Genomic DNA, 27,436 nt, shown 5'->3' on the forward strand with positions numbered 1-27,436 from the left:
TAATCATTAAAATTACCAATTCAGGGGCAGCATCCTTACAACGGGAAGTCTGATTCGTCTGAAAATATTTTACCCGTTCATATTTGCTCTAATGTTTAGTTTCAGATAAATAAACCATAAACTACATTTTACCCCTATGTTCTATTTTTAGCCATGGTGGCTATCTTGGTTGGTAGGCGGAGTCTTTGGATACATTTTTAAAACAACAAATCCTAAGGATTATTAAGCATGTTAAGGTTTGGTTCAATTTGATCAAGTGGTTTCGGAGAAGAAGATTTTGGTAAAAGTAAACGGACGACGACGGACGTCAAGTGATGGGAAAATATTACTTGACCCTTTGGGCGTTTTATCAGGTCCCACGGAAGGGTAATCATGATTTGTATACCTATATAAATGTAATTTTATCTCGTAGTTACACGATAGTTATCTCGTAACTACGCGATAATTATCTCGTAATTACGAAATAAAAACAATATTAACTCGTAACTCGTTATTACGCGATACCGATATACCGATATGCTTAGCAACCAAAATTTTTCCATTTTTGTTTGTATCATTTATCCATTTCAAAATGGTTTGTATATGTAATTAATACAACGAGCTTTAACAAAAATCATAGTGTGTCGATGCTAGCGCATATTTTCTCTCTGATAGTTTCACCAGCAAAGAAGTCAGTACATCCGTGTTCTCCTTGTGGAGAGTTGTCTCATTGGCAATCCTACCACATTTTCTTTTTTATAATTAATCATAAAATAAGACTGTTTACAAATCCACGGTTGACCAGTCGTAACTAAGGAGAGACCCGCCATTTTGAATAGATTGGATCAAGAAATGACCAATGACTATATTATTATCGCAAATAAAACAACACGTACCTCAAAATCGTCGTTTTGATGTGATTTTATCCAAATTTGAATGGTAAAGGATGCGTTATAACCTTCAGCATGTTTAGTTTTAAGGGTAAAGGATGCGTTATAACCTTCAGCATGTTTAGTTTTAAGTTACTTAAAACTAAACATGCTGAAGGTTATAACGCATCCTTTACCATTCAGATGTGATTTTATCCAATTTTTTTGTTTGGGGTAAAAATTTAACAATATAATATTGCATTGATGTACCTTCTTTTTAAACAGGTAAATCAATTTGACTGTTTAAACTGATTTGTCATAGTGTGGGTGTGATGTAATTTCATAACATAATTTAATTTAAAAGGAAATCTCATCTTGAGAATGTGTACTTTATTTGGCCTTTTAATTTAACCTTTTTTTATACAAGCGTCCCTGATGAGTCTTTTGTAGACGAAACGTGCGTCTGGTGCAAATACAAGATTTCTCTCCTGGTATCTTTGATGAGTTTATTGTTATACATCCTGCTATTGTGTTATTAAGCTATGTTCATTTTTGCATTCTTGTTAACTTAACCTCATTGTTTTTACATTTTTACATAATTATTTCCGTTTGTTTTGCTCACACATTGTTGTTAATATAATGAAATTATACACGACTGTCATGCAGGTGAGAGTTCTAGCTAACTGTAAAACAAGGTTTAATCCAAATTTTTCTACATAAGGAAAGGCCTGTACCAAGTCAGGAATATGACGGATGTTTTCCATTTGTGATGGTTTTTTTTTGTGCTTTCGCATTTGATAAAGGACTTTCTTTTTCGAATTTTCCTTGGAATTCGATAAATTTGTTATATTATTTTTAACAAGCCCATTGAAGCCTGAATAGCTCATCTGACATATCGATACTTACCATACAATCAGGATAAAGTTCTCCAATTCAATGACCATCCCTAAAATGTCATCAGACTATCAAGCAATTTATAAAATCTGTGAAGTGGATTCACATTAACTTATTATTGTCCTGAATAAGCATCAAATAAATACAACTGAATGTTACAGGTATGAAACAACATTCGATCAATGAATGAAACCTCATAACCAACCATAAAAGGACTTCATAAAAGGAGGTCAACAGGATTTATCATTACAGACTAGGGTTGACAAAACACGTTAAACCGACTCACGTTTTTGTATCTGTTTAAAGTAAGGAGCCTCTGGACTTTGTTAATCTTGTATAATTTTTTTGTTTAGTTTTAGTTCATTTATATGTTTTGGAGTTTAATGTGACATCCATTTTCACTGAACTAGTACACATATATTTGTTTAGGGGCCAGCTGAAGCCAACTTCCGTGTGCAGTATTTTTCTTGTTGTGTTGAAGACCCATTGGTGGCCTTGGGCTGTTTTCTGCTCTTTGGTTGGGTTGGTGTCTGTTTGGCACATTCACATTCTCAATTTAAAGGTTAAATGCTGTTTGTTGTTCCAGACATAACACAGTGAAACTCAATCATCAATAGATCAACATGGATTTCCATGACAGGCTAAGTTCAATGCTTGAAGCTTTTCCTGACAAAACACAGAGAAACTCACACATCGTAAACACTGACACAAATGCCACCTAAATAATTGTCATATATAAAGAACAACATCATACACAGTATATCAAGGTTAGTGATAAATATAAAAACATAAGAATATTTAAAACTACTTTTATTTCTGGAATGTTCTCTCCATCTCATACAAGTCTACTTTACACAATGAGACATGTTACTGTTACAGTTACTATTACATATAAAATGAAATATTCTTTGATTTGTACATATTTTGTGTGCAAGTATGAAAATATAATGTAGTCACCCTCTACCTGTAATATATGATTTATTGAAGCTAGTTCTATTTGATATGTAGAATATTACAAATATTATTTTAAATAACTTTTAGATCCTAAACTAACTATTAGGTAAAGGGAGAGCAAAAATACAATTATTTTCTCTATTTTCTTACTTTATTTTTGTATTTTGCAAATCTAAGTTAGTCAATTTAGTGATGATTCATAGGCAAGTTTTTCCTGAAGTGGCAAAAATATTTTTGGTTTACAGTATGCAATATTATCATTCAGATCCAATATTTAAAAACTTCTGCTGAAAGTAATACACATTAAACATATTAAAGCTAGTTCTGAGATATTATGAATAAAGTCAGTCTTTATTTGCACTCAACAAACTTAAGATATTTATGACAATGTACTTAAAATGAAATGAACTTATATGAATTTTATAATTAATGTATGGTCTTACTAGAAAAAAATGTTTCACAATTTCTTAAATTCTTTTATCCTATAGATAAAAAGATAAATGGGATACACATCGATGAGACAACAACCCACAAAACAAACACATAATCATTAATATGAGGCAACACCAAAATCCTTCGAGACAGTTTGCTTTGTCCTTTTCTTATAATAAGTTATTACAAGAGTATTCCAACTTAATTCTCCTATTATTAGACAAGAAATAAAACATAAAGATATAATAACATACAAAAGAGATATTGCAGCAACCAAGACTTCAAAAAGATTTGATTTTTTCCTTGATTAGAACAATAAGAACGTTTTTAGTTAGTACAAAATATTTTGTCATGTTGAAATACATTATAAAAACAAGAAACAAATAAATAAAACATACAAAAAACATTAAATATCACAGATAATATCTATTTTAATTCTGTTACCCTAACAAAAAACAGTAAGTAGGAAAAAAATTTCAGGCATCCAGTTCATAATCAATTTTTTTTTCCCCAATAACAAAACATTAAACAAACTGTATATACAAATTAACATGAAAGATTACGACATAAACATATGTGAGCAAGGTTATTTTCTGGATTGCAATGAATACATATCTAAACATAGACTAGCTAGCACTAAACTTCTTAACGTACATAATATCAACTAACAGATAATAGAAACTTTTTTTGACATGCCTTAGATCTTTAAAATTTTGTACACAGTCTCCAATAAATCTCTATAAACACAATGCAAAATGTCAGTTCTTTTTAAGATTTTTAAACCCAGATAATTTTTTTCTCTAAAAAAACATTCCTAATGAAATCTGTTCAACAGATTAAAATGTTAAACAACATACGTTTTCAAATTAATTGTGTTCTGATCTTATTCCTTAGAAAATTATATTTCTGCAGTTACCATAGAAAATACACTGACAGCACACAATTTGATATTGCCAGTTTCAAACATTATTACAGAATGGCCTAACAATCTTCTTTGGTTTAATTTGGGTGTATCTTTGACTTTAATAAGATCACATGTTTATGTATTGTTCGTCCAAACTGCAATAACATCTTTTAAATAACATAAAAAATTTATCAAGAATGTTTATCAATTGGCTGATGCTTACAATTTTTTCAATGACAAACAAATTTACATGATTTTGTTCTGTGCTGTTTTTAATTTATATTGAAGCACTTAGCATGTATTTAAAGCAAACAAATTTAAAATTTGAAAGCATGATTAACAATACTTGAAAACTGGCATTGCGTTTAAATGTGCTTCAAAATAAGAAATAGGAAAAATTTAAGTATCAATGAAAAGACATAAAAATAACTATGCAAATACACTCTGCTTGAGCAAAGCTTTATAAGTTTGGCAAAATCACTAACAATACTCTACATAATTCCTCTGAAATCTAGCAACCATAACATTGTACATTTTTATATTTATTCGAATGTAAATTGGGGCAAACCATAAATAAATAGATAAGTATTGAAAAAGGTTACTTTATCTTTTTGTACAGTTGTTATATTTTATATAAAATGTTGGACGGGTGGACTTCAATAAAAACATCATTAACATGTCTTAAGTCACATGGATGGCAGTATTTCATTGACACATAGATGCCATTTATATTCTCTACACTTATTCCACTGTCATTAATTCTACTTCCTGTTACATTTCAATGTCATCGTCATCATCATAATCAGAAGCCATTCTGTAATTCGTTTTTCCTGTATGTCTGTTGGCACTTCTCTGTAAAATTAAAGGGAATTAGTAAATATTGATGGTTTAAGTTATAACATACTTAGTACAAGTACACCATATGTGTTATAAAAAGAACCAATGGAAATCGTCCATCTTAATTTTTAATGAGTTTTACTTTAGATCTATGTATATAATAAAGTGTTTACACAATGTATCAACCCTCAACCAATATAATCTATTTAGCAAAGCTCTTATATTGCTGTTTCTGGTTGATACGAATGTGATTTTGACAAAGCCATATAATACTCTCTATATATTCATCAATGTTAACTTGTATGTCGTATCTAGCAGAGTGTTGTGTAAGGGACAATCTGAATGATGACATTATTCTGTACTAGTATTGACAAACAGAAGTAGGTATCTGACATATCAGAAAAGTTCACACATAATAAATTTCATTACACTTAAGCTTCAGGACCAAATATGAAGTTGATCTTTTAGTAAGTTTCTGAGAAATGTGTGAAGAAAAATTTGCTGATCGAAAACAGACTGAAAAGGTGATTGGTAAAACCCACACTTCATGAGTAGTATTTTTAACATTTCTTCATCATCCTACCTGTGAGGAGTTACTTGCTCTTGAATGTGCTGAGCCTGGTCTCATTCTATTTGGAGGAGTATGTTGTCTTGAGTGTGAGGTTTTTGATGCCCGTCTGCTGCTAGAAAAATCTTCATCTTCATCTGATACACGTCTGAAATGAAGAAAATATTCAAATTAGACTAAAACAAGAGTGAATATGTTGAAATTGATATCAATTGAATTATATATTAAAAAACTTAAACTACATAAAGCATTCTAAAAAGGCCCCAGGTAAGCATTGACCTGCAATAGACGCTAGCTATATAGATCAAACTTAATATGCAATTTCGAATATGATTTAATCATAAAATTAACAATCATTTAACCAGTAAAATTAGATCAAGATAAAGTGAACACTGCTAGATATATATGTACATATAAAACTAATTCAATGGACCAAATAAAATTGACATAATACTACTATAGTTAAGTATCTGTATAATCATGAAACTTAAATTGAATTTTTTTTGTGAAAAGAAATCCAGTACTTTGACCAAAAAGAAAGGAAATAGTGTAACAACTATCAACATACCTCATTCTTTTCATTTTATCTTTTCTGTTATTGTGACCTTTTAAACTTGAATAAATTAGTTCTGTAGCATCTGTTATTGATTCGTCTTCAGTCTCACTCTCATCGTAATATTGGAACTTATGTATTCTCTGTTGTCGTGACTGATGACCCTTTAGTGCTGCTGTTATAGTGTCTGCTGCCTGAAATTAGAATAAAATAAAGATTTCAGTTTTAGTTCAATGGTAGCCAAAGTAGCTGCTGGGTTTTTTTTTCAAGGTTAAAAGATATATATATGAGGAATAAAATTAATACAACTGAATTGTAAGAAGTGTTCTACGAACATATAAAAGTTTTTTCTAACATTAAAAACATCAATAAGTAGTATTTGATATTCAACCTTGAAAATAAATATCATCTTAAATACTTGTAACCACAGCATTAAGATTTTGACAATCTCAAGTCAATTTTGTTTTCTCAAAGGTTACATCTACTCCAAAATAATTTGTTGATAATTAGATTTTTTTTTACTTGTCAAAAAGCTTATGCGAATAAATACATGTGTAAAGAAAGATTGTTGTCTTGTCTAAATTCTCAATGTATAATTTTTTTTCTTTAAATTTTAAATTTCTGATCTAATTTTACAATTTCTTTTTCCTATTTTTTTTCTGTCTTTTTGTGACAGTATTTTGTTCTGTGCTATATTTGTCACTGTTTGTAAAATGTGTTTACCTCATCATAATCAGCTTCATATTTACGATGTTTGTAACCCGTCCACTCATTCTGTATTTTCTTGGCTGCTCTGTTTTCCTTGAACTTTTGAACTTTGACCTTAAAAAGTAATAACAAAAAAACATAGTATTTCAAAGTATATTTACTTTAAATATAAATGAAACAGAAATTATATTTCATTTGTGACAAAATTACTATTTTACCAAACTGTAATCACAAGTTTTTCTTAAAAAATTTTATATTCTTATAGGTTAAATAATTTTATACAAAAATAAAATGCTAAATTTGTAATTTATAAAAATAGGTAATCAATCTCTTTCAAGATTTAAAGGATGCTATTAGGAATATAGAAATTTCAAAGGATAACTGCAATACAATTTCATAGTTTTTAATATTTTTTACTGTTTTTTAAATATTTTATACTTCATAAAATACATACGTCTCTCTCCTTCTCATCTTCTCCTTTCTTAGTTCTCCATCCTCTCTGTATTTTCTTTGCTGCGTGTTGTTGTCGTAATCTTTCTACTTTTTCCTGAATATAAAAAAAACATAAGAATTATTATATTTTTAACATCAATCATCTGTGTAAAATTAAATATCAATTTAGTATCCAAATAAACAGCTGCGCCATGAGCGCATGATACGCCCGACGTCTTGCGTGGAAGTTTTATGCAATAATCATAAATAGTTTCTGAGAAAGTTTTAAGCAATAACCATATATTGTTTTTGAGACACAGTGGGACATGTGAAACCCCCAACCCTGTTTTTTTTTTTACAAAAAACTAAATATCACTAAAATAAAATTTTGAATCAAAACCAAAAAGTATACAGACCTTTAGATTAATATAACAAAGAAGTGTGTAAAGTTTTAAGCAATAATCATAAATTATTTTTGAGATACGGCGCGACATGTAAAAAAAACCCTTCCCTGTTTAACAAAATACTCAATAACTCCAAAATAAAGTTTTGAATCATCACCAAAAAGTATACAGATCTTTAGATTAATATAACAAAGAAGTGTGTAAAGTTTTAAGCAATAATCATAAATTGTTTATGAGATACGGCACAACATGTAAAAAAACCCTCCCCCTTTTTTACAAAATACTCAATAACTCAAAAATGAAATTTTGAATCATCACCAAAAAGTATACAGATCTTCAGATTAATATAACAAAGACATGTGTAAAGTTTTAAGCAATAATCATAAATCGTTTTTGAGATATGGTGTGACATGTAAAAAAAAACCTCCCCCTTTTTTACAAAATACTCAATAACTCAAAAATGAAATTTTGAATCATCATCAAAAAGTATACAGATATTAATCTTTAAGATTAATATAACTAAGAAGTGTTTAAAGTTTTAAGCCATAATCAGGAATCGTTTTTAAGATACCGTGCGACATGTGAAAAAAAACACACCCCTGTTTTAGTTACAAAGTGCCGTAACTCAAAAAGTTTTAATCTTATTTTCACCAAAAAGTATACAGATCATTTGACCATCATAAGAAACAACTATATTAAGTTTCATGAAATTTGGATAAGTCGTTCTCAAGTTACGGTGCGACATGTTTACGCCGGACAGACAGACGGATGGACAGACAGACAGACGGACGGACGGACGGATGGACAGACGGACAGACAGACGGACAGACTAACACTGGACATTTGTATACCATAATACGTCCCGTCAAAATTTTGACAGGCATATAAAAACAGTAGATATGTAGCATACATACGGTATGTGTCATTCAGACAAAGACACAACAATACACAGGTAAACCATGATAACAGATGTCTTGAGATGACATCCTTTTACAAAACACATCTAGAAGTTAAGCCATCAACAATTGATAAACCCAATAGAAGTCTAAATCGTATATATATATAAATATATAATTATCTAATAAAAAGCAGTTTTTGAAAACAAATCAGAAAAGATGAAAATTAACAAAAATGACAAATATCAAGCATCAATAATAAATTGCCTTACAGACAAAACCTATAAAAAGGAAACAATGAAAACTAGGATGAAATTCTTGACTTTAGATAAAAACATAAATGTAAATTTTAGAATTCAACTTTAAATTTTTTTTAAAATCCTTAACCATGAATACACATTTTTATTTTAAGTGCCATCCAAACCTATCCCATGTTAGACCAAATAATAATATTAACAATTTATATATGCTAAATTAAACAAGTTAAACTCATACAAATGCAATGCATACAAAATAGATAATTTGTGTTGATCTCCATCACCAAAATAATTCATACGCCACATTCAATACCATTGCAATTACTTTAATAGTTATCCCACAAGGACGCGGTGTGTCAGTGCAAGATCACCCCAATGGCCGGAGGCCAGAGGGTGATCTAACACTGACACACCAAGTCTGAATGGGAAAACTATTTTACATCCCAGCTGTTTTAGATTAGACGGAAAACCATTTACAATTCATAAAATCTAGTTTAGAATGCCACACAACCATTATAATATACTTTATATATTACTATATGATGTATACCCTTAATGACCCTCAAATACGATGAGTAGATATCAAATAATGTCAACTTGCCCCACTTGCCAATCGGCCCACACTATATATTACTTTATATAAAAATCGCCCCACTCTTGTTTACCGACTCGCCACACTTTTGAAAAAGTGTAAAATCAAATTGAACAAACAGTCTGAAAACACACTTATTCATGTTATTAACGAAAAAGGTTTAAACCCCACTGAATAAAGGTTTGACAACTCGCCCCACTTATAAAAAGATCTTGCTTTCTTTAAGTATGTCAAATTACTATTAATTTCTTATCCAGTCGTCCTAGTGTAGTGGTATGTGTCGTTGCTCGATATGCTAAAGGTCTTGAGTTCGAATCCCTGCATATACACTGCATTTTTTCTACGTGAATTTTGATAAATAGCCTTTTCCGTATAATTTATTATAAGTTTTATAGTGGATTTGACATTTCCGCCAAAATGTTACAGAACAAAGGAAAGCATGCATAACAAAGAAACTCAAACTGGGGTGATCTGGTAGGGGTGATCCGGCTCAGATTACCCCTGTTAGAACAAAGGAGCTGGGATGTAATTATCAGGGATCAGGATGTTATTACTGTTTCTTTTGGTGGACAAATGTTTTATTATGTTTTATTATGCTAGGTGATTCATTAACTTATTGAACATCTCTCATTCAAATAGACATAATATACATGTTCAATCTTACAACATGCATCATTTGTCACAGGTAAAATCAATGTTTTATTTAGATAATTATTTTCAACTGTATTTTCAAACTAGGTGTATATGTGTAAAAGAAGACTATGTGTGAATATCAATGCTTAGCAACCATTTACACAGTGCAATATAGATGTGTAAAATTGCTAAGTGAGCAATTTGTGATTGCAAAATTGTACACCATCAAATACTTAATTCCCTCATTTGTGATATATGCCTTCTTAACCTACACAAGTCAACACTTCTTACTCTTTTCTCATTTTCTTGTTGTCTTTGTTTTTCAATTTGTCTCTGTTTTTCAAGCTGCCTTTCTAGTTCTTTTTGTTTGTCAATCTGTCTTTCAATTTCTCTTTGTTTTTCTATTTCTAACTGACGTTGTCTTTCTAATTTTAATTGACGTTCAATATGTATTTGTCTTTCAATTTGGATTTGTTTTTCAATTTCCCTTTGTTTTTCAATTTCATGTTTATGTGTTCTCCAATTTCTCTGAATTTTCTTTGCAGCATTTTGCTGACACATACATTTTACTTTTTCCTGCATTTTACAGAAAAAAAAGATATAATAAAAAAATGAACAAAAACTTTTTTTAACTTTTAGTTTATCATATTAAGTTTGTTTTATGGTATACAAGTACTCTTTCAAACAGTAATTGAAGAGAAAATTCTAACTATTTCTGGAATATTTATAAACATTCATCATAATTTTTTTAATTTTGAATTACCTCCCTTTCTCTAGATGACCTATCACTTCTGCCACTTTGAGGTCGACTTTCAGCTCTGACGCTTCGAACACTTGATGGTCTTTCCCCTCGTACACTAGAAGGTCTCTCTCCCCGTACATTGTAATCCCCACTCCCATCACTTCTAGCACTTGATGGTCTGTCCCGTCTACCTGATGGGGGTCTGCCTGGCCTAAAACATTATATATAAACCTCAAACTCATTTTGTTTAGGACTAAAGACAAACTAAAATTTCAAACTGGCAACAATAATTCATTTTGAAATACTGAGTAGTATCTTCCATCATTTTGAAATACTGAGTTGTATCTTCCATCATTTTGAATGATTTTGCAGAATAGAAAAATCTACTGGATATATTTTATAGACAAATAACAGTTCTGGGTTTTTTTTATTACAATATTGTTCAGCAAATTATTAGTACTGTCTAAGTCCTAAAGATCTTTGGATTTACTAGGTCTAGGACAAAATCCCTTGTACTGTAATAGACCACTTTCTAGTTCATCCGTCACCAGAAAAAAACTCGTCAATTATGCACACCTTTATGACGTCATTTACCAGATAGAGGGGATCGCCTGTATCCCTGCAGTATTAACGTTCATCAAGGGTCTTAGTGATCGTCATTTTGCAGGATTAACTAGAATTAATGTTTGTTTAGTAAGTACTTAATTACAATTCCATAATGACAGCAGTGCTGCTTGTTCATTATGAGAAGTTGTTTGCCGAATAATTTTTTCAATATAATATTATAGTTTTCCTGACCACTTGCTCAACATTGACACGGAAGTGACTATGCCCCTAAATGCATGATTGATGTTCACTAAAACCAGAGATTTTGACGGAAATGCATCGAATTCGAAAGTTGTCTATTACCTTGTCATACTTTTCAGACCATAATAAATAATAACTCAACAATGTGATTCTCAAAATGATATTCTCTTATGTCTCATATTTATAATCATCTTGAATCTACAATTTTTCTTAAGTTGCTTAGCAAGAACTATGCAATGCAACAGGAACTCTGTTGGTTATGTTTTCAAATTGAATTTATTCTCAATTTTGATTCATTAAAGGTATTTTTAACAAGAATGTGTCCATAGTACACAGATGCCTTATTTGCTTTGTCATTTTCTAAGTTCAGTGGAAGGAAAATAAGTGTCAAAACTCTAATTTGGCATTAAATTAGAAATATCATATAGGGAACATGAGTACTGGGATTCAAGTTGATTGGACTTCAACTTCATCAAAATCTACCTTGACCAAAAACTTTAACCTTAAATGGACAGACAGACAGACAGACAGACAGCAGACAGACATATGGATGAACAAATGGACACACAGACAGAAATTAATATAATTCCCCTAGGTGGGACATAAAAATAAGAAGATGTGGTATGGTTGCCAATGAGACAACTCTCCACCAGTGACCAAATGATTAAAATGTTCCTCCTCATACACTATACATACGTAGTAGGTGATCTGCTTGTTCTTCTTCCTGTTTGTTCTTCCAATTCAATAATTGTTTTTCTGAAAAATAATAATAAGCAATAGCATTATTCAATATGAACTTTTTATGAGGGCATAATATCATTTTGTCACCTGTATCTATCTTATAAACTGTTGACAAATAGATATATAAATAAGCATAATGTTAATCAAATTTTCACCTGAAGTTTCCAAAATATTTTATAGAAACAGCGAATAAAAAAGGATGGTGCTATTAAACACCAAGATAGGTTTGGGGATTTTTTTGGCATTATGCAGGGCTTATTTCCTTATTTCCTACAACTGTCAAAATAGAGGGAATATGTTTGTTCATCTTTTCTGAAACTGGGTGTGATGTACTTTGGATTGGTGGTATTACACCTTTATTTAAAATTAAATAATCTGGCAAATAAAACATATATAAAATAGAAACTAGTTCTAGCATAAGACCAAACAAGACTTACTCTTTATCATCAAGTTTTCTGTACAGTGATTCTTTTTCATTTTGTAATTTTGTAATTTGTCTGCCCTGAGTCTCTACTTTATCCATGAGTTCTGTCTCTCGTTTGTCTAATTGGTCTAACCTCTCTTCCATGCTACCTTCCAACGTTATTTTACCTGAAATAAATATGGCATGATTGAAAATATAGGTATATATATAAATACTTTCATACATATCTTCTTTTATTTAAATTATGTTCTCAACAAATATATCTATAGTAAACAATTGAATTATGACACTAAAAATTCCAGACTGAATAAGGTACTGTCAAATTAAGCTAATAACTGACAACAAGTCTGACATTTATACTTATGATTCAATATCTTTCAATCAGTTATAACATTTGTATAAGAATGATAAGAAAAAAAATTAAAACTGCTTAAATTAACCTGCTTCAATCAATGAACTTTTGAATTCTATCAAAAACAAAAGTTGGTTCTTTGTTAAAACTTGAATTTCATATCCCTTGTTCTATTTTCAGACAACTTGTGTGAGTGTCATGAATGTTCAATGAAAACAGTTTATTCTGGTATTAAACAAATAAATCTTTTTTTCATTTGAACAATTTTCATTGATTTCGTGGTTAAAGGTGAACCATGAATTTATTTTCCCAACAAAGTACAAATTTCCTTTAAGCTTGTATGCAGGCTTATATGAAATCCCAAAATAAAATATCCATGAAAATTCAAAATTCCTTCAATCGCCATATATTTGTATCCACATAAATAAATGAATCCACAGTTATCTAGGAACAAGACACACTAGTGTACACTTATTGACTGGGTATGAGTTGAATAGTAAGTTTAATGTTCCCGAGGTGCAACTATTGCCATGAGGCGTTGCCAAGGGTAATAGATGAAAACTTGAAATTTATGGATTTGATTATGCTGCTGTTTCTTTTTTTCAATCGTATTTGAATGAAAGAACTCAACAAGTACAAATTGGTAATGCTCATTCTGAAAAACTTTATATCAAGTATGGTGTCCCCCAAGGCTCTATATTAGGAACCCTTATGTTTATATTATACATAAACGACCTTCCTATTTATATGAAAAATTGTTGCACTGATTTATATGCTGATGATTCAACTTTACATCTTTCTGGTAATTCACCGTAATTGTTATCAAACTCTACAGTCAAAGGTACAAGAAGATTAACATGGTGTTGAGGAATGGTGCAGTGATAACAATATGTTCATCAATAAAATTAAAAATAAAACAAAATATATGATTATTGGAACGAAGCAAAGAGCAATGCCACATTACAATGAGAGTTGTTTAACTATTAACAATCAAGTGATACAATCTTCCACATGCGAAAGTCTTTTAGGCATTAAAATTGACCCTTCCCTCACATGGACAAACCAATTTGATGTGATCTGCTCAAAAATTTCATCTAGACTATATCTACTATTAAAGATTAAGAAATTTCTAAATTTAGACTAGAAAGTTATTCTATAACGGTTATATCTTGCCACTAATTGATTATTGTTGTATAGTGTGGAGTAGTTGTAGCAGTGAGGGTTTAAATAGGATATTAAAATTACAAAAGAGAGCTGCTAGATTAATACTAGAAACAGACCCTTTCACTCCTTCTGAGCCCTTATTCAAACACTTAAACTGGATGACAGTTGAACAGAGAATAAAATATCACAAGTTTGTGATGACATTTAAGTGCATTAAAAATGATGCTCTATCTTATCTTACTAACAAGTTTCATTATTGTTTCAGACAGAAATCCATACCCCTTGAGAAATGCTGTTCAAGGAAACCTCTTATTCCCTAAACCCAAAAACAGAATTGTTCAAAAAATCTTTTATGTTTTCTGGACCATTCTTGTGGAATAATTTGCCAATACCGTTCAGAAATATTACAAATGTTAATTCTTTCAAATACAAAAAATAAATTTGTTGTTGTTGTTGTTGTTATCCGAGGGGACAATAAACTTACTATTCAACTCATACCCAGTCAGTAAGTGCTTTATTATATTGAAAACGACAACTTACAATAAATGGCAGGGATAAAATCAACTATCGTTATATAAAAAGCAGAAACCCAACCATACATTTAGAAACGTTAACTTCATAAAATAATGCTCAGGCTACGTCCTACAACCCTAGATATAATAGGTAAAACGCGACATTGTAACTCCCAGGGTATTTCTTAACTCGTCCAATCTCGTAGCTGCATTTGAAATACCGTGAAATATAATGATGCTTGCCGTCAACTAGTTTCATCGAGGTCCAATAGTTAGAAACTATTGACCGGTCCAATAGTTCAACGCTTGCAATTTGAAAAATAGTCAAAATATTATGAACTTGTTTTATATAGAAAATGATAACTGAGGTATAATAATAGTTCTTGTCCTCTGTGGCGGAAATATAGATCTAATTAAATTATCTATATACATTGTTATATACCTTGCTTGTCAGCTTTGTAAGTTTTCTCTGTCTTGGACTTTTGCTGAAATAAATATATATGATATAGTTGAAATATAATATTGTATGACTACTAACTGTAGGATGACACCAAACACAACAATAAATCAATTTGTGTGGTTGAAAAGTAAAATTGTGCATTATTTTTTGTAATAGTATAAAATATAATTTTTTGTAATAGTATAAAATATAATTTTTTGTAATAGTATAAAATATAATTTTTTGTTACAGTATAAAAAAAGCTCATGGTTTTTAATTTTGTCAAATAAATCAGTCAAAACTTTGGCACAACAAGTAGAACAATAAACTTGCTGTAAAAAAGGCTGTATTTCTTTTTTTTTTTGTGCTGTATTTCATATTTGTTTTGTACATAAATCATGACTTAACTATTCTTATTTTGAATTGAATTACATTTGCCATTTTATGGCCTATTTATAGCTTGCTATCTGTACAAGTAAAGTTACATTTAGATTGTTTTGTTTGTCTTTAATAATACCTTCTCTATCTTTTTAATAGCTGCTATTAGCTGCTTTCTGTTCATGTCCTCATATTCACCTGTAAATAGACAAAAAATTGAGTTTATTTACAAAACAGAGAAAATATGGATTATTTTATTCTTATTTTTCTTCTAACATTTTTATTTGGTTTTTTTTTCATTTTCAGACATCAACAGGATGTATTTCCCATCTGGAGTTATAAGATAACAACAAACCCTTTTACTTTTTTCTTGTTTTTATGACAATTCACAAGATTGATTACATTAAATCAATAATATGTTTTTATTTCTTTGAAATAGTTCATTTTTACATATTTTTAAAGATAAATTATTTATGATAATTTCATTGTTTCAATATGAAAAAACATAACATGAAGCATAGATATAAGTTATTATGTTATAAAGATAGAATTTAGCTTCGTTATAGGCATATGTAAGTAAATTATAGTCAGTAACTTTCAATAGTAAATCAATTTAGTTGAAAAATGGCCAATGGTGCTGTTTGACATCCAGTGGCAAATTAAATGCATATACAGGACCAGAACATGGTTTAAGAAATAGGCCTACTGGTTTAATGAGATTTTAAAAAATTCACTGATTATACATACTAAGTTATTTGATTGTAAAATAAGCTTTTTCTTTTCAGAAATGGAAGGAAAGAATTAAGACATTCTATCTATTTTGTTTTTACCGGCTATATCTTTGTCATCTATTTGTCTGTTGAGATCCTCTTTCAATCCATGACTCTCAGACTTCAGCTGCTCATTTTCTTTGTTTAATCTAAGAATTGCTTCATTTAGGGCCTTTATTCTCTTGTCAGTTCCTGGTTTCACAGGTCTACAAAAGATTATATATTCATAAAGTACGGTAAATTCATAATTGATTGTGATGTTTATTATTGTGAAAGGGATATAATTTGCAAAAATATAAACTTGCATTCCAATTATTTCTGCTGCTTATTATCTAGATATGTGTTCAATGATGTCAATGTTTAAGGTGAACTTTTCTATTCATTCTATATGACATTTGGCTTTAGTCCTTCTTATTTTCATGAAAACAAGGATTAATATTCGTTTGTTTTTAGAATCAGAAACACAAATAAATAGTTCATCAAAAAAGATCTTTTTACATTATGTATGTTATATCAAACTATGAATCTGGACTTAAGCATTTAGTATATTGAACCATGTTTCAGTGTTTTCAAGACCAAAATAGGGCTCAAATCCAGACTTCTTTCACAAAATCTCTACTTTGGTATATTTGGGGTGTAAATGAGAGAAGAGTCAACAAAAATGATTATATTTCACTTTCTTAACTGCTATTCAACAAATTGTAAAACTTTTAATATGGAAACTTGGACTAAATATTCAAGAAAAATTTGGACCCTTACCAAATATACTTCTTTCATGGGACTGACAGACTGAGCTACCCCTTTTGGAGTAGGGTTAACATAGATAAAATCTGATATTGATACAAAGTACTGCAATTTTTACTAGTCATATATACATACCCTGAGCCCTGACCACCTGTTCCTTTTGAGTTCTGTAGTCTTACAATTTCTTGAAAACATACTTCTAATTGCTGTTTTAGTTCATCTATTTTTGTTGTTTTAAGGTCTGTTTGTAATTTTCTACAATAAAAATATGAAATAAGATAAAATGACATGTCTCTTTCAGGTGATATACATTAAAATCTTCAAGGTTGGTTAAATGAATAACAGTAATGGGGTAAGATTTCTATAAATCCAAACAAAAGCAATTCTATGAATAATTTATCAAAGATAACTTTTTGTGCATTTTGCTGGTTCAAAAAAAACTACAAGGACTTTAAACGTGTGTTTCAGTAATTCTCCCTCATTCTTGTCAGTCGCATCATGTTTACAAGTATTTATAACAGCAGTTTGATAATTCAGAGTGAATATCGTATGTTTCTATCATAATTCCAATTTTTTATGGCTAATATTTTTCTTTTATTTGCACAGAAAACATTGTGTCAAACTTGAATCTTTCTTTACATGAATACATCAACAATGCAGGAAAATTGTAAAAAATAAATAGCAGAGATCTGTTGGAAGTCACATAAAAGGGCTCAACATGAAGGAAAGTATCTGATAAAAATGTGGCTTACAGTAGCTTTCTTTTATGTGTATTAATATTAACAAGAATGTGTCCAAAGTACACGGATGCCCCACTCGCACTATCCTTTTCCATGGACCGTGAAATTGGGTAATAATCTAATTTGGTATTAAAATTAGAAAGATTATACTATAGGGAACATATGTATTAAGTTTCAAGTTGATTGGACTTCAATTTTATCAAAAACTACCTTGACCAAAAACTTTAACCTGAAACTCCCACTTTCATTTTCTATGTTTAGTGGACCGTAAAATTGGGGTCAAAAGTCTAATTTGGCTTCAAAATTAAAAAGATTATATCATAAGCAACAAGTTTACTAAGTTTCAAGTTGATTGGACTTCAGCTTCATCAAAAACTACCTTGACCAAAAACTTTAACCTGAACGGATGGACGCACAGACGGACGAACGGACGCACAGACGAACGGAGCCACAGACCAGAAAACATAATGCCCCTTTACTATTGTAGGTGGGGCATAAAAATGGATAAAAATAAACTTACACATAGGCAGATTCTCTATCTCTGTTTTGGACTTCTAATTTTAGAATTTTCTGTTTTAAGCTGTGAATGACTGAGGCTGAATCTTGTTGTTTTGTACCTAAGGTTCTCCGTACATCATCACTCTGAAATACAATAAATATTTTTATAGCAGTCTTACACATAAATTGCAAATATGTCTCAAAATTTAAAGAACTAGACCGTTTTATAACTGCTATTGTATTATAATTGAAGATGATGATATACACTGAATTGATCAATTTGTTGGTTAGTTTAAGTAAACAATGACATCAAACTTGGACAAAAACACTCAAATTGGTGCTGTTCTGTTGAACTTTATCTTTAGCAGTATCATTCATGTAAAGGAACTGAAGTATTACAAGTGTATCCAAAAGCAGTTTATTAAATAAAAATGTTTTAACTTACCTTTTTGGGGTCAAGAAGACCAGATATTTCTTTTTCCTAAAAAAAGAATTATAGAGCATAAAATGAGATAAATGCATATTTAAAATACTAGGACCAATATGAAAAATGTGATGTACTAATCTATTAATAGGTAAAATTAAAATATATATTTATTATCTAATTGGTTTTCATAAAAATTTTATACATTCATTTAACTTGAAGATATGTACTGATATTCAAGTTTTTTGTTTATTGGTATTGTAATACTGTAAACCATCTATTTGAGAGTTATTTATTTTTGAGACTTTCAAGAGAACAAAAATAAGGTGATATAATTGTTGAGAGTGAGTAAAATTATAAGATTTTCTATTTAACTATATACAGCTATTTTGAAAAAGAAGTACAAAAAAGTAAAATCACAAAAATACTGAACTTAGAGGAAAATCAATTCGGAAAGTCCATAATCACATGGCAAAATCAAATATCAAAACACATCAAAAACGAATGGACAAGAACTGTCATATTCCTGACTTGGTACAGGCATTTTCAAATGTAGAAAATTGTGGATTAAAACTGGTTTTATAGCGCTAACCCTCTCACTTTGATGACAGTCTCAAATTTTCTTTTGTCTTGTATGCAAACTATAGCTAAACCATGAAATCAAATATCTATGAAAAAGTCACTTATCCTAAATCCATAAAAATTCTTATCCACGATATTAAATTAATCCACATTTTTTTCTAAAGTATGGAAATCTAGGCAGTGATCAATTTTTAAACTATAAGTTTTCCATGGGCTATGCCAGTGTCAATCATTGGGATTATCATTTCTTACCTTTTTAATATTATCTTCTTCTGTTCTTCTAACTTTTGACTTCAGTTCATTCTTTTCTTGATTAAGACCTTGGATAATCTGTAATAAATATTACACATAAAAAATTAATAGCCTAATTTAAAATTATTAAAAAAATATATTTATATAAACCTCACCATTTAATCTAAAAATATTCAAGTAATCTGTAAAAACACTAAGGCACAAGGCACGTACATTTCCATTCAAAGGTGAAATGTAAAAGAGATAGAGAAAAGACACAAATTGAAGTTCTATATATATATATATATATATGTGGGAGACACAGTTCCTAAGAATCTATGAAATCATTTGGAAAACAGCTTTCTTCAACATTTTTAATGAGCTTTGTAAAAATTATTTATATAGAGGACAGTAAAATGTGAATAACAATAATAATGTATTGTTTGTCACTCAGATTATACCTTTTTTAGCTCAAGCACCTGGTCATAATATTCTTCTGGGGTTTTATATGCTGGGGCTCCAATGGGAGGTTTTGCTGTAATAGAAAAACACTCAATTACAAACTATCAATTTATGAAAATTGTAAAGTTTTAACATAATAAATGTAATGAAAAGAAACCTAAATTAATATTAATAATTTACCCATATTAATTATAAGAGGCCAGCTTTTCCCCAGTTGATAATTCTTTTAAAATGATCAGAACTAAAATCACTGTTGGGCTGGCCCCTAATTTGCTTAAAACAAGAGAGAAAAACAATATGAATCAATCTGAAGATCTATTCCAATTCTTACTTGTTGGATCCCCATATTTCTGTGGTTTTTCTGCTCCCATCATCTGTCTCATGTATGCTGACGTACTGAGATACGCCATGTCTTGTTCACGTGGTCGTTTCCCAGAAAATGTGTTCATACCAGTACTCTCTGTACTCCTTCCTACAATCACATAAATAACAAGACAATCACGTTTTCAGTCACACAATATACTCTGCAAGTTTATCTTAATCTATGTTTTATTCCTTAGTATTGTAACAGTAAAAGTTTCTGGCTAGTAGATAGTAGAATAAAACTTTAAGCTAAAAAGAAGAAGATGAAGATGTGATACATTTTTGTACTGACAATTTTTTAGCCCTTAAACTTGGAAATCCAATTATTTAACAAATAATGTTACAAAAATTGGATTATAAGTTATACAGAAATGTTCATGATTTTTTGTGAAATGAGTCACAGATCAAAAAATTTTCCCCCTCCATTTTATCACTGATGCCAAATACGCTTGATAAAATGGCTATAGTTTAATTCTAATTTTCTTCCTATTTTTTAGCATACAATATATTTTCACGTGTTTTGATTATATATCAAGCATGAATTATACATACCAATTCCAGTTTTCCTTAGAGTATCAACCCAATACTCTGTGGATGTTTTGTGACGTGGACTCTCTGGTCTACTCCTTGTAAGATTCTGTGTTTGTCTTTTCTTTACTGCATTCATCCACAAATCACGACCAACCTTTGCTGGTGGGGCACTCTGCGCTCTCTTTCTTGGGGTTTCTGAAACATAAAATAGGTATGATAATTTGAAAGCTTTCAATTCAATTGATTTTACATGCATCATTTTCACAACTAGGCCATTTCAGCATGATGGTTCACCCTATTAACAGTTATACTTTGAATTCAAGGTTTATTTATTAGAAACAATATTTACAATAGGAGTTTTTGGCCCTAAATGATAGAAAATTAAAGTTCATACTCTTATCCTTTTATAAAAAAAATTGTGAGAGGTATAGAGGAGGGGAGCAAATATCATTTTGTACCTATTATTGAATTTTTATAAATTGCTTATCATTTTAGTGATATCTGAAAATGTAAACAAAAAAATTAAATTATAACACATAAAACAGGAAATAGATGAGAATCTTAAAAAATAAATTGTATGTGGCTTTTAGACAAATAAGTACATGTACATGAAAATAATACACTAATAAATCAATGTCCCTACCTTTTTGTTTTCCTGACTTTTTATTTGAACCTGAAATGTAAAGATGCAAGCATTATTACTTAAATTTGGAAAAAATGTCCGTGTTTCATGACTTAATACATGTATGTCTAATGCATAGTCAAATTAACATGATAAACATCATGAAATGTTGGACAGTCTAATGTTTTTGTTGTTCCCTCTAATCCTGAAATGTATTGCTTAAAACACTTAAAACTTAAAATTGTGATGGTTTTAAAGCAGTTTCTAGAAAAGTGTTTTTGATTGGCCCTACAGGAGAGAGAAAAATATGCATCCATCAATTTGTGATCTGAATTATATATTTGTATAGTGTAACAAAAAATAATATCTACTGAACTAACTGAAATAAAAACTGCTCTATGCCTGTTCAACAGAATTGTGTTGAGAATTAACTATGTGTTCTGTTCTTTTGTTGAGTTGTTGTCTCTTTGACATATTTCCTATTTACATCTCAATTACATAATCAATTGAAGAAGTATTCTAAAAATTTTCTTACCCTTTTTCTTCTTTGTTGATGGCTGTGAGAAATGTTTGGAGAGCTGTAATTATAAAAGACACATAATTAATAACTTATAAACAAGTACATTAAAAACATTGTTATCTTCTTTAGAAAATCAAATATAACAACATGCATACAATGAAAAAAACAAAATTTTCAGTTGCATATTTCTTTTTTTTAGACTTATGTGAACTCAAATATACAGATTTTTTATTACATATTTTACCAAGTGTATATCAAACATAATAGTAACCCATTTTCAGATCCAAAGTATTCAAGTTTGTTTTTCAATCTTTATATAGACATGATAGACACACTGCTTAGCCGAAATATATCACATACCACAAATGTACCAGTCGTTAGTTTGATTTGGGACCTCAATCTTTTTCAAAAATGTACTATATTTATCATTTTGTTTGTATTTTTCGCTTTTTTGCCATGGTGACGTCAGTTTCTCTTCAACATGTCTCCTTGGTATCTTCTGTATTTTTCCAAAAACGAAGTAATATTGTAAAACTTAAAAACATGAAACAGAAATTTGCATGGTTTAGCAAAACCGCAAATATTTGCATAGCTATTATAATTATTTCAGAAAAGAAATGTGTGTATTATTTAATGTATTAAGCATACATGTATTATAGTAATTGTAAATATTCTTTGTCGTGCTTGCAGACTCTTTTATGTCTGTACCAAGTTAGGTTTATTGATTCGCAAATTGTTTTCCATTTTTTCCATTGATTGACAGTCGAGCGTTTCATTTAGTCAGTTTTTTTCCTAGTTTTAATTATACCTTGGAGTTGTATATTTTTTTTGTTTTTTTAACAAATCACATGAAGAATGGAAAACCAAATTTTTTATAAATTAATTTATTAATTACAAATCTACAACACTTCTATACCAAGAAACTAGAAAAAAGGTGGTAAATAATGTATCAGGTTTAACCTCCAATCAAGAATCAGTCCTCATTTAATCAGGATCAGATTATTGATAATGGATGTTTTCATCAATAATGCATAAAAAGTCTGATTAATCTTATGATCTAGATCATTACCCTGAGATTCCTTTGAGATTGAATTTATAGACATTAATTTATGATAATGTTACTCGAGTTTCATTCCAATACTAGTTAAATCAATATCTATGTCCATTGAATTTGATTTATTTTTTTAACATGTTTAAATTAAATTAAATTGAACAAAAAAAATAATTTATTAACTATGATGATAAACTCCAACTTTTAATATATGTTCTTTAGATTTGTTGAACTCTTTTATAAAACTTAGTCTTGTCTTGAAGATTAAAAACTATAAGCATAATTAATGCATATTCTCTTGAAATAGCTTTAAGAATTATATATGCTCTGGATTATATGCGGGAAAAAAATTTTAGTATCAGTAAGATATATAATTTAAAATGATGTACAATGTATATATAAATCATAAGGGGAGAAGAAAAAAAAAGCAGTGAACAGACAAACACCATGCATTACTGAAGGGTGTATGTCTCGCCTGAAAAGTGTTTTATTTAATGCAGCAGATAATTTCCAGTGAAAATTGCAGCTCATACCTTCCAAGTTTTAAACCTACAAATTATTAAATATAATAATTGAATCCATCCAACTACTATTAAGCAGTTTAGAATTTGTAAGCAAAATAATTGATCAGTGAAGTCATTATGGTCCATGATGTCAAACACATTGAGACAACTATTTAACACTGTCTTATAACCAGGTTGCAGCAGCTATATGTCACTTAAACTATTTCAATAGTGAGTTAGACTAATACCATATATACAATGTAGTAAGCTATAAAAAGAATTCTGACATGGAAAAATGTGAAACAGTTTAAACAAATAAAACCACCCGCCTGGTTCAGCTTTTTTTCCCAAAATATTTTAGAACAAACATTTTAATTGAAAGCTTAATTTTACCACTCTAATATTTTCTTAAAAACACACGAGTACAAAAAAATATATAAACTCAGAATGAATCCCAAAACATATAAATATCATGTATGATAAAAATATAAATATAAGATATTGTTAAAATGCATGTGATTCTGGTGACCTATAGTTAACTTCTATGGCATTTGTTCTCAGAAGGGGAGTAGTAATGCCAATTCTTCTTGATTTTATTGTTAAAACATGTGTGTGAGCGAAGTTTGCTTAAATCTTTTCAGACGAGACATTTTGTCAGTCCACATTGTTAAAGTTATGAGAAAGTCATACATGTATATATTTTACATCAAAAGAAAAATATGAATATTGTGTGGCATATGAGAGATGTTCATGTGAAGAAAATGAAATAGAATTTTAACATTTAGACCCAGATTAAGAATCAAATAAAGTAATACATTGTATTATTAAATACTTGTTAAGCATGTTAAGCGTTTATATAATAGAATTGCTTGCATTCAAAAACTAAAAAATCACACTAAAAATCAAATTAAACATTACTCCAGTCATGACAAAATTAAACTAAAAAAATGTACTCTTCTGACAATGTTTGAATGATATTTTTTTTCAAATGATAAGGAAAAAAATTAATCTAAACATGTACTAACCAATGTTTCTGTGTTATCTATGTCTGATCCTGATTCATACTCATCTAGTTGATAAACCTAAAAGATTTACAAATATATGTTTACAATATAAAATGGAAATAAATAAATAAAATTTTCAAAACTAACACTTTCACTAGCAAATAGTATCTTACACACATGTGCATGATAATGATGTACAGGATTTTTTTGGTTTTTTTGGCATTTGCATTTTCAATTTATTCTTGGCATTATACTGATCTGTACTTCAATTTAGCAATGTTTAGCATGTTTAGTGTCTGTTTTTAATAGTTTGTTTATATACATGTTGTACTTGTACTTTTACATCACTGTCCCAGTTTAGGGGGAGGGTTGTCGCCCGCTTACATGTTTAACCTCACTACATTCTGTATATGCCTGTCCCAAGCTTTAAGTCAGATGCCTGTAATTCAGAAGATGTTGTTTTTTGCTGTTTACATAAATCAGGCCATTAGTTGTAGTCTTTTGAATTGTAATTTCATTTTTCATTTCAGGGCATTTTATAGTCGACTATGCAGTATTGGTTTTTCTCCTTGTATGGTGAACTTTGCTTGTACATGTAGTTGTTAACTTCTATGTCTCATTATCGTTATTAATTACTAAAATCTCTTATAACTTTAAATTATCATTATTAAGAAAATATTTTTTAAATTTGACAAAAAAAATTGTCCTTTGCCCATGTTGCCTTTTACTAATATTTCTGAAGATTACAAAATTCAATGTAAATTAAGCCTCAAAATCAGCCTCATAAACTCTTCCAATATCAGCATTAACAAACATGGGCAACTACAAAAATTTAACTATGAAAAACAAGGTTATTTTCTTTATTTCAAAATAATCATCAGCACTCATCGTTACTCATTACAGAATCAGTACAAAAATAAATACATTTACGTTTATAAGCATCTTCCTTTTCAACGCTTCTTTAGCAAGGAATCCGGGTCTGTTCGCGCCCATTCACGTTCGCACCCACTCATGTTCGCCCCCTTTCACTTTCGCACCCTACATGTTCACACCCAAAGTCTGTTCGCACCCTACATGTTCGCGCCCAATTTTAATTGGTTTTGTGTTTAATAACTTTGTAATCAAGTTTTGGCAAGTGTATTCTTATAAGTATAATTGTTGTCATAGTCTCAAACTGATAAAGTGAAACAGCATTTTTTTTGGTGTTGATACAAATGTATGTATTGTTAAAAAAAATAATAATCCTTTCTAAATAAAGTGGGATTCGGTCAACGTTTTATTTTGTGTTGAATAACTGTTAATTAATCATGTTTTGGTCAGTGTATTTCTATAACTTTGTTGCATTGACTTGTTTCAAAATAAAGTGAAACGAGATTCTGACTACGTTTATTTTTTTTTGTGTGTTGAATAAATTTTATCATGTTTTGCTTATAATAGGGTATTTCTATATTTTGTTGTTTCATTGTTTCAGATCAAAGGGACCAAGCTGTTAAAAACAATTATCTTTTGTGTTATAAAACAAAACTTGTGATTTTCCCATTATTCAACTGGAATTTGAATAAAAATTGGGAGCGAACGTGTAGAGTGCGAACGGACCTTGGGTACAAACATGCGAGGTGCGAAAATGTAGGGTGCGAAAGTGTATTGGGCGCGAACAAACCTGATACCTTTAGCAAGTTTAGGCAATACATTTCCATGATTTGCTATTTAAATAATATATTACACTTTTTATAGTATACAAGTCAACACTACACAGCAACGTAAAATAAGAATCCGTGCCAATGCACCCAGTTTGAACAGACATTAAGACAAATAAACCCAGAGCAAACAGGTACTGTTAGGGCAAATGACATGTGAAACCAGATTTTCGTCCCCAGTCTGATCAACTCAACTGCTCAACCATGATGTGAAGTACATGTTGAATCAAGTAAAACAGAATTAACGTCAAACTACAATACACAGATTAAATTATCCAATCAGTTTTTAAACAACGTTATAAATGTTACATACTCGACTTTTTGGCATTTCAGTAGTTTTCATTTTTTATAAAGTGTTTTTAGCAGCAAAACCCGGCTTGACGACCACTTTGTTGATGTCGGGCGAAGACAGGTGTCTGTTTCGGGTATTACTTGTACATTTTTCTGAAAGTCAAGTGACTGCAAATTTCTTTGTTAACTGTGTATTCCACTTATTTTCAATAATTTCTTCTTTATATCACAAACTAATAAGAACTTTTCAAAAAATTGTAAACATTGCATCCATGAAAGCTTTTAATCTCTACTCAAACTTCCGGTTTTCCGAAAAACAGTGGTTTTAAAGATCATTGATGCAAAAAAGATTTTTGTTGCACCAATTCATTCCCACGCTTGATATTCACAAAATTTATTAAATATATAAGCTGTAAAAAAGATCCTGACATAAGAGTCAAATCGCAAATTTTTTTGCAGGTGTTTGGAGATTATGTATGTTATGATCTAGCTAATACCAACATTTTCTGTTGTCATAGAGTAGACCAACATGTACTTATTTAAAAAAGTTTTATACGTGAATAGATAAATTACCTGAGAGATGACAATAATAACCGTCAATTATCAATTTTGTTTAAAACTTTGTTATGAGACACTTTTTTTTCTTTTAAAGGTAATGTCTTAGAAAAAGTTTATCTTCTTATTTATAATTGGAAGTGCTCAGTCTACATTTTTCTGAGTGTAAATGAATAAATTAGGAGTCCCATGTCCCATGTGCAAAACCTCAATTCTAATACCCGTTTAACAAAGGACTAAAGTCTTCTTATGTTGGGATTTGGTGGACAGAGGAGGTATATTTATAATTTTGTCAGTTTCTTGTACACATCATTTTTCAAAAGAAAATATTATTGTTACGTTTTGACCTTGATCAGTGTTGGCTCTTTCTAGCTGTT

The 27,436-nt window shown here is 29.9% G+C and overlaps 1 protein-coding gene across 1 annotated transcript; it reads right to left on the bottom strand.

Annotated features, from left to right (window-relative positions):
• Positions 1–2,539: 2,539 nt before the first annotated feature.
• LOC143044413 (uncharacterized) lies at positions 2,540–26,793 on the bottom strand. Its single transcript, XM_076216420.1, has 22 exons — positions 26,527–26,793; positions 24,538–24,594; positions 21,974–22,016; positions 21,460–21,489; positions 20,838–21,011; positions 20,254–20,394; positions 19,922–19,995; positions 19,482–19,559; positions 18,669–18,704; positions 18,246–18,367; positions 17,121–17,240; positions 16,302–16,447; positions 15,611–15,669; positions 15,097–15,139; positions 12,640–12,793; positions 12,158–12,217; positions 10,676–10,865; positions 7,153–7,245; positions 6,714–6,812; positions 6,006–6,184; positions 5,453–5,585; positions 2,540–4,884 (listed from the first exon to the last, which is right to left on the bottom strand). The coding sequence occupies exons 1-22, from the start codon at positions 26,554–26,556 to the stop codon at positions 4,804–4,806; spliced, it is 2,142 nt and encodes a 713-aa protein (XP_076072535.1). The 5' UTR covers positions 26,557–26,793; the 3' UTR covers positions 2,540–4,803.
• Between the last annotated feature and the right edge of the window lie 643 nt (positions 26,794–27,436).

Source organism: Mytilus galloprovincialis, chromosome 9, assembly GCF_965363235.1.
Source record: "Mytilus galloprovincialis chromosome 9, xbMytGall1.hap1.1, whole genome shotgun sequence".
Lineage (NCBI taxonomy): Eukaryota > Metazoa > Mollusca > Bivalvia > Mytilida > Mytilidae > Mytilus > Mytilus galloprovincialis.